The following is a 9,603-nucleotide window of genomic DNA, read 5'->3' as shown; positions in this document are numbered from 1 at the left end:
AAGATATTTATAAATCTATCCTTTCTCTAAAAAGTTAAAATCAAATTATAATTCTATACCCTCTTTTTATGTGAAACCATGGTCAAAGGTTGTACTAGATGTAATTAATATTTATCACGCTAATTTATCAGACTTCTTGAGTGTAATTTCTAAGTCTTTCAGATTGACTTTCACATCTAGAAAAGTATTCTTTCATGTTTATTCAAAATCACATGTCTGTAGGCTTATTTCTGAATGAACTGCTTTAAACACATACTTTTATCAGCTTTCATGTTTGTAAATTGTGAGAACTGCATCTGTGGACTTAAATTATAGTAAGTTTCTGTATTGTGAATTTAACAGTGACAAGATTTGTCTTATCCCCTTTATTTGAAGACATAAGAAAGGAACCTGCTCATCAGGCATCCAGCAAAAAGTACTTATTTCTACCAAAACTTAAATTTGTATAATAAAAAACCTGGAATAAAGTGTGAAGCTGTAGGACAAAACATAGGGTAAACACTTCAGGATGTTGGGTTGGGCGAAGATTTCATAAAGAAAACCTTAAAAGCACAGGCAACAGAAACAAAAATAGGCAAATGAGATGATATAAAACTAAAAAGCTTCAGCACAGCACAAGAAACAACCAGCAGACTGAAGAGTCAACCAACAGAATGGGAGAATGTATATGTAAATTAATCATCTGACAAATTATTAAGTTCCAGAATATACAAGGAACTCAAACAACAGCAAAAACACAAATAATACAATTTTAAAATAGGCAAATGAGATGAATAGATATCTCTCAAAAGAAGACATAAAAATGGCCAAGAGACACATCAAACAATCTCAACTTCACCGATCATCAGGGAAATGCAAATCAAAACCAAAATGAACTATCGTCTCATCCCAGTTACAATAGTTACTATCAAAGGGACAAAAACTAACAAATGCTGGCAAGGAGGCAGAGAAAGGGGAACTCATACACTGTTGGTGGGAACTTAAATTAGTATAGCCATTATACAAAAAAATAGTATGGAGGTTCCTCAAAACACTGAAAACAGAACTATCACATGATCCAGCAATCCCACTATATACACAAGGTCAGGAGTTCGAGACCAGCCTCACCAACATGGTGAACCTCCGTCTCTACTAAAAATACAAAACATAGCCGGGTGTGGTGGCACGCGCCTGTAATCTCAGCTACTGGCGAGGCTGAGGCAGGAGAATCACTTGAACCTGGGAAGCAGAGGTTGCAGTGAGCCGAGATCGTGCCACTGCACTCCAGCCTGGGTTACAAGAGCAAGACTTTGTCTAAAAAAAAAAAAAAATTGACATATAATTCTACATATATATGGGTACATTGTGATATTTCGATACATGTATACAATATGTAATGATCAAATCAGAGTAGTCAGCATATCCACCACCTCAAACATTTATCATTTCTTTGCACTGGGAATATTCAAAATGTGCTCTTCTAGGTATTTGAAAATATATGATAAATTCTTGTTAATTATAATCACCCTACAGTGTTATAGAACACTAGAACACCAGTCCTCCTATCTTGCCTGTGCTTTTAAGGTTTTCTTTATGAAATCTTTGCCCAACCCAACATCCTGAAGTGTTTACCCTATGTTCTGTCCTACTAGCTTCACACATTATTCCAGGTTTTTTATTATACAAATTTAAGTTCTGATAGAAATAAGTACTCTTTGCTGGATGCCTGATGAGCAAGTTCCTTTCTTATGTCTTCAAATAAAGGGGATAAGATAATCTTGTCACTGTTAAATTCACAATACAGAAACTTACTATAATTTAAGTCCACAGATGCAGTTCTCACAATTTACAAAGATGAAAGTTGACATATACCCACTCCTAACTGGGTACATATCCAAAAGAAAGAAAATCAGTATGCCAAAGAGATACATATTTATTGCAGCACTATTCATAAGAGCCAAGATGTGGAATCAACCTAAGTGTCTATAAACAAATGAATGGATTAAAAAATATGGTATATATACAAAATGGAATATTATTCAGCTATAAAAAAAGAACAAAATCCTGTCGTTCATGGCAACACAGATGGGCTTGGAGGATATTATGTTAAGTAAAATAAGTCAGGCACAGAAACACAAATGTCTCATGTTCTCACTCATATTGGAAGCTTAAAAAATTGATCTCACAGAAGTAGAGTAGAAGAGTGGTTACTAGAGGCTGAGAAGGGCAGGCAGGGGTTTGGGGCTGATAGCCGGAGGTTAGTTAATGGGAACAAAATGATAGCTAGATAGGAGGACTACTGTTCTAGTGTTCTATAACACTGTAGGGTGATTATAATGAACAAAAATTTATCATATATTTTCAAATAGCTAGAAGAGCAGATTTTGAATATTCCCAGTGCAAAGAAATGATAAATGTTTGAGGTGATGGATACGCTGATTACCCTGATTTGATCATTACATATTGTATACATGTATCGAAATACAGTGTACCTATATATGTGTAGAATAATATGTCAATTTTATTTTTTTTTTAGACAAAGTCTTGCTCTTGTCACCCAGGCTGGAGTGCAGTGGCGCGATCTCGGCTCACTGCAACCTCTGCTTCCCAGGTTCAAGTGATTCTCCTGCCTCAGCCTCGCCAGTAGCTGAGATTACAGGCACACGCCATCACACCCAGCTATGTTTTGTATTTATAGTAGAGATGGGGTTTCACCATGTTGGTGAGGCTGGTCTCAAACTCCTGACCTCATGATCTGCCCGCCTCAGCCTCCCAATGCGCTAGGATTACAGGCGTGAGCCACTGCGCCCGGCCGTGTCAATTTTTAGAAAAGCAAAAAAATAATTGGCAAAAAAATCCTTAAATCTGTATTGTTTACTGTATATTATATATAAAGCAACATCAAAATGCTAAATCTATAACAAAGTTTAAATGATTTTTCTATTTACATATATCATATAAAATTACTTCATCATTTTGGTCATACTAAATATTTGAGGAACTACAGAAGACTAATATAAAATGCAAATGGAATAAATTCATCTAGTTGTCTTGCATGATATATTTTTTAAAGAAAGTAAAGCTATAGGTAAAAACTACTTTAAAATGAAAAAATAGTGATAATTCAACTTCCATATGTAAATGACTCAGATATTACTGTCACAAGGAGAGAACAGATCACTTATTTATGGCAGTAACACTTATTTCTAAGTACACAGAAATAATAAGAGTATATTTAACAAAGATTTCACATTGTCAACCTTTTATTGTTTTTAATGTTTTCAAAGATATATAGATAAATTAAACAAGTATAAAATATGTTGAAAGTTTAAACATCTAGTCCCTATGAGTTTCAGCATAAGGACTTCTTCATCACCCATCTACTTGGTAACTTTAAAAGATTCTTCCATATATTCTGCACACATGCATTTTTTTCTCACAGTTGATCAAGAGAAAATAATTTTAGCAATCCATGTTTGCTAGTAGTTACACTAGCAACAGCAGCAGTAATAGTAGCAACAATCATAATACCTCAATTTTTTTTTTTAATTACGTGGTACCAACCTGGTCTCCAAAGTCCTCTGGGAATTTCCACAATACCACAGGATCTGTAAATAATTGACATGTATAATTAAACAGCAGCAAAATAACACATTTAAAGAAACAGTCTTGGTTAAGCACTCTTAAAATTGTCAAAGCTACTTTAATTACAACATTTAAATTTTTCTTTAAACATTTATAGTTGATGACATTCACTTCTTTTCCTTCCTATAATTAAATATTTTGACTTTTTAAGAAATGTAATGACCTTCAAATAGAAATAAATGATATTAAAAATTTGGTCAGGTTATTAAAAATCATTACTGTATTTCTTTTAGTAACTCACTTTTTTTTTACATATCTTAGATTTTAAGATTTTAAACTTTGAATTTTCTGTTTTAACTACACTTTTAAAATACTGGTATTACTTTGAAAAGAAAAATACAAATGTATCAAGTATGTAATAAAATATAGCCCTCAGAGACTATACCAAAATACACCTTAAATATCCATTTAAAATTCCAATTAAGATTTACAAAAACTGTAATAATATTTGCCTTCTATCAGTTTTTAAATCTCACATTTGCAGTAATAGGTAAGTTGGTAAGTAGATGTAAAGCAGCTCATTTAAAATACAATTGATATTTGCAGGGCATTTCACAGAAATTTTTCTAACATGTTTTATCTAGTAATTAATATATATAAACCAATATTGTCTTACAAATATTCACACCTGTTTCTCATTTTCTTTGTTTCTCACAGTATTTCTCTTCTACTTAACACAATAAAATGCTAATATCTTAGTTTAGTAAGCACTAATAAATATTTTAGTCATATACTTATGGTTTAATTCTGTCAAAAATAAACTTCTGAACACTTCAAATGTGTTTTAAAGGGACAGTGAATAATGGACTATTTCTTCTGGACAAAACAAAACTTGAAAGCCCAAGATAAGACTAATATGAGTAACAAGTACCACCCATATGACAGGGTTTGAACTCCACGCCAAGTAAAAAGACTTGTGGCTCAAAGACAACACTTCATGTACCAATCAGTGAAAACTTACAGCCTGATTCCATTATTTCCAATACTTCATACCATTTTCTAAAAAATACGATCTAAGTATATATACATATATATTTCAAAACTTTTAATTCCAAAACTCAATAAATTTCTAGCAACATTTTTAGCATGAGCTGGCTCCTCTTGTGTTTATACTTAAGTTCCACAGAAGTTTTTCAGGTATTTTAAATTAAAAAGAAAAAAGTAAGTTTTCGACAATTAAACTTTTTATTTATTAAGGACTAAAAAGTTTCCATATAAATAATAAAAATCAATAATTTAAAACATCTTATATAAGAATAATACGTTACAAATTTATGAAGGTAATATTAAATGATTATATCTCATATAAAACAAAATGTATACATTTCTAAAATAAATGTGGAATGTATTACATATCACCTAAAAACACTCAAACATAAATGTCTTGTGGATAATTATGTTCCCAGTTAAAAAAATAGACATATATTTATATGGCAGTTTTACCAAAATGGTAGCTGCTAAGATTTGAATCTCATAAAACAAAGGCGTATGACAGAATTTTCATAAAACATTAAATGAAAGTTTTTATCTTCATAAAGTAATACAATTACTAATGGCTACATAAACAAATCTTCATGCAGAAATACAGAACAGTTCTTTCTCGTGAATAATGAAATTACAGAGCTTCAATGTGAATATTTAAAATATCCCTTTTAAGTAACTTCAACTTTGTAATTACTATTTGAGAAGATGTTTGTGACAACTTTCTTACAACTGTCTTAAATAAGGATATTTATGTTATCGAATAGCTTACAGTTTGCACTTGTGTTTGTAGCATTTACCTAAATATGTTTTGCTGCCTGACTTTTCCTCACTACCATTTTTTTTTCTGTACACTCTGTTTTTTCGGAGGGAGAACAAATAAGTACATGAAAACTGCATCTATTGGTTTAATCACAAAGTAGAAAATATCCCAGCTATTTTCATTAAATGAATTTTACCCTTCAGCACTCAAAAAATTATTATAATCATGTGCATCCATATTTTGAAATGGATTAACTTAGTTACTGCCTATGTGATTAGATTTAGACCACATCTGACACATCTTTGTAGCAACTTTTCAGAAGTACTGCAAAGGAAGAAACAAAAGGGCTCTGAAAAAAATAATCCGATTCAACAACTTTACGCACAAAGACTGAATTTTCTGTTCCCTGAGGATTACTTTCCAGATACTCAATCTGATCTGGCAATGTTAGGTCAATTTTATGCTGATTTTATGGGTGAAAGGATGAGAACTGCTGGTGGGAATCATTGTTGCCAGTTATGACTGATATACACTGTGTTTCTCTTTTTTCCAATGTCTACAGTAAATCAAAGGAGACTCCATATCTTAATTAAGAAAAAAAAACTTTACTGCCAACATTTTAGAAACCAAATAAAAAGAATACTTGATTTTGACATAAACATATTAAATCTCCTAGCTTAATAACAGATATTACAGCATAGTAAGAAAAAATACAAATTTTTATTAAATCAGTAACTTTAGAAGATGAATATTTAAAGTATGATTTGCACATCATCAACATAAGGATTCCAAATTCACTATTAAGGCTTTTTTAAAATGTAAAGTAAGATAAAGTCAGTAATATTTTCTTTCCCAAACGAACATCTCACATTTCCTGGTCCTTAACTGAAAACAAAATTAAAATAACTTAGAATACCAGTGAGATTCTACTATACTACAAAAAAAGTATGCAGTAAAAGATTTCCAATTTGCACAAAAGGATAATATTTACTTAATTCTGTGGAATTCAAAAACGATTAAATATACAGTATCTTCAAATTTATGCATTTGTAAAATTGCAGTTCACAGACTACATACTTTTGGAAAAGTGTAACATATAATATTAGTATTTTTCTCGATTATGGGTTTCAGTACCTGATATACCCACAGTATAGAAGAATATGTATGAAGAAACTAAGGTCAAAACAATGAGGATTGTTATTTACTCATGTAGCTAGGTAATGTCTGAAGTTACAGCTTTCTTTATTGAGATGTGAGAAGCACATGTTTTAAATAATTTCCAATAAATCACACATTTTTGTGGCTAATTTAAGTTCAATTTATTGCATTCAAAAATCTATGCAGTGCTAAAGGAAAAGAAAAAGTCCCTGCCTTACAATGCCCTACAACATTCACAGAGAGAAACGTGAAAGGGCAATTTCGTTTTTTGTACAAAATATTCTTTTAAGTGAGGGATCCTGTAGGAACATTTGAACTCAACTTGAAAATTCACTGGATTAAAAATGTAAAAAAAAAAAAAGTGTTCCTAATGAAGCAATGATGTTTTCTGAATATAAATGAGCAAAAATCATTAAAGAAAATGTGTGATTTTTTGGTAATGTATGATTTTTATTCTTTCACCTGTGGACACATAATGGTCAACTAAACAAAACAGGGTCTACCACTTACAGAAAAGATGAGCATCTAAATATATAATGTAATAAAACAATGCATTTTTATGATACTAGAAGAAGGGGTACTGCAGGAGCACATAATTAGGAAATCTAATTTAGAGAGTCACTAAAGGACTTCAAAAGGGCCGGGCGCGGTGGCTCAAGCCTGTAATCCCAGCACTTTAGGAGGCCGAGACGGGCGGATCACGAGGTCAGGAGATCGAGACCATCCTGGCTAACACGGTGAAACCCCGTCTCTACTAAAAAATACAAAAAACTAGCCGGGCGAGGTGGCGGGCCCTGTAGTCCCAGCTACTCTGGAGGCTGAGGCAGGAGAATGGCCTGAACCCGGGAGGCGGAGCTTGCAGTGAGCTGAGATCCGGCCACTGCACTCCAGCCTGGGCGACAGAGCGAGACTCCCTCTCAAAAAAAAAAAAAAAAAGACTTCAAAAGGAAAGGACATAAATTGATGAAAGTTAGACAAGCAAAGGATAATCTGGGCCATAAAGTGGGCAGGGGAGAACATTCTAGAGTGAAGAACCAGTATGCATAACATCTTGAAGGTTAAAAGAAAGTAGAATACCTTTTAGAAACAGAAAAAAACATCTAACATACCTAGAATGTAGACTAAGAGGGAGAGAATGTTTAGAGATAAAGCTGGATTAGCAAGGGAGCCACTGAAGCAGACAGTAGTATAAATCAAGTGAGAAAAAACAACCAGAAAGGGAGAATGCAGCTAGAGTGTGTGCTGTTATGAAAGTCAAGAGAAGAGGGCATATCTAAAAGAAATCCTCCAACAAGCGCTGCAACACATTGAGAGATGATGACTGAAGGATGGCAACTATATTAAAAGACATAACACTACAGTAAGATGAGCCTCAGAGAAAGGGTAGGAAAGAGGTGGCTGATTTAAGATTATGGAATGAGTGAGTATGAGGAAAGAGAGGCAGTATGTACAGAGGCAATTTGCTTAAGAAGGAATACACAAAGTAGAGGAAAGTAAAGGTAGACAAAAAGATTAAGCTGGAAACATTTGCTTTTTTCTTTTGACTGGTACAGACTTGTACATGTTTAAAAGGCTATGGGAATTAATGAGCTAGCAGAGAGCCAGCAAAGAAGGAATACAAGATCCCTGAGAAGACAGGAAGAGTTGGAATTCAGATCAAGACAGTGAGAGGAGCCTCAGACAGAAGCTGAAGTATGTTTTCGATTGTTATAGGAAAAAGAGAAGTGGAAAGACATAAACCCAAGTAAATTTGTAGTGCAAAAATACGAGTTTTGTGAAAAAACTGCTAATATTTTTCTATGTAGTAGGTAGTTCTCTAAAGCAAAGCTTTCTGCTAAAACACACAAAAAAAAGTTGTTGGAACTTTAAGGAGGAGGTACGAAATAACCGTTTCAGGCAATGTTGAGTTCTCAATATAGAAAGATATCCAACATGGCATTTAATGGCAGCAAAGTGGGATTTCTCGAAATTGGTGGATTCTGTCGGGGTGAGGTTTCTGTCAGTCAAGTGGATGGGAAGACAATCTAAAACAGTGGCTGCAGATCTGAATTACGTATCTAAAGCTAATAAAACGGAAGTCATATTTTCCTAAAAATCCATTAATATTCTATATTATACCAAACCATACAAATGTATTTTAAAACAGCATATTTTCAGTTAAAGGTCTGCTACATATAACTGAAGACTGTAGGATTCAGAAATAAGATGATATAAATAAATGGAAGTATATGTAGAATTATGAAACCACATAGCTGAAGTCTGGGTCATCTACTTATGAATAACACAATGCTTTCTGTGTATGATCAGAAGTAGGTTTTGAAAAACAGCAAATCAACTTCCTTGTCTCTTTCTGCCTCAGACTTTCTAGGTTGATGTTAAAAGAGTCTCATCTATTTATCCAAGTGTACTATATAAATACATTTTTTGACACGTGGTATTTTTGAAAAAGTTTGTTATGCATGTAATTTAATAAGTATAGTTAAAATTATATTTTATTATATCTGCCAAAATAATTTTCAAACTCATTAATTATTGTAATTTTTTTTTTGAGACAGGGTCTCACTCTGTCACCCAGGGTAGAGTACAGTGGCATGGCATGGCTCACTGCAGCCTCACTCTCCTGGCCTGAAGCAATCCCTTCCATCTCAGTCTCCCAAGTAGCTGGGACTACAGGCATGTGCCACCATGTGCAACTAATTTTCTTTTTTTTTTTTGTAAAGAACAGGTCTTGCTGTGTTGCCCAGGCTGGTCTTGAACTCATGGGCTAAGGTGATCGTACTGCCTCAATCTCCCAAAGTGCCAGGATTACAGGTGTGAGCCAACACACTCAGACTTATTATAATTTTATATTCAGCCTGACTGGGGAAAAAAAAAAGGGGGGGGTTTAAGGAAGTAATTCACTCAATCTTTAGGGCCACAAATTACTTTGGTGAAGCCAGAGATCCAGAAGACCAACACTTTTGCCATTTTTCCTTGGCACAGACTCGAGCAAAACACAGATTTACTGCACTGATAGAAATATCACTTATTTTGAAAAAGCAGTAATAAAAAGCTTCAATGATCCACTCAAACAAGAA

The 9,603-nt window shown here is 33.4% G+C and overlaps 1 protein-coding gene across 8 annotated transcripts in view; it reads right to left on the bottom strand.

The window, feature by feature from the left end:
- DENND1B (DENN domain containing 1B) overlaps positions 1–9,603 on the bottom strand; it is a 277,082-nt gene that overhangs the window by 210,679 nt on the left and 56,800 nt on the right. For all 8 annotated transcript variants that reach the window (XM_073011651.1, XM_007989064.3, XM_037985771.2 and 5 more), the window contains exon 3: positions 3,544–3,587. In XM_073011651.1, the coding sequence (XP_072867752.1) occupies positions 3,544–3,587 (44 nt within the window). The remainder of the gene's footprint in view (positions 1–3,543; positions 3,588–9,603) is intronic.

This window comes from Chlorocebus sabaeus, chromosome 25 (genome assembly GCF_047675955.1).
Source record: "Chlorocebus sabaeus isolate Y175 chromosome 25, mChlSab1.0.hap1, whole genome shotgun sequence".
Classification (NCBI taxonomy): Eukaryota; Metazoa; Chordata; class Mammalia; order Primates; family Cercopithecidae; genus Chlorocebus; species Chlorocebus sabaeus.
Note: the sequence above shows the minus strand (reverse complement) of the source record. Positions and strands in the feature narration are given on the sequence as shown.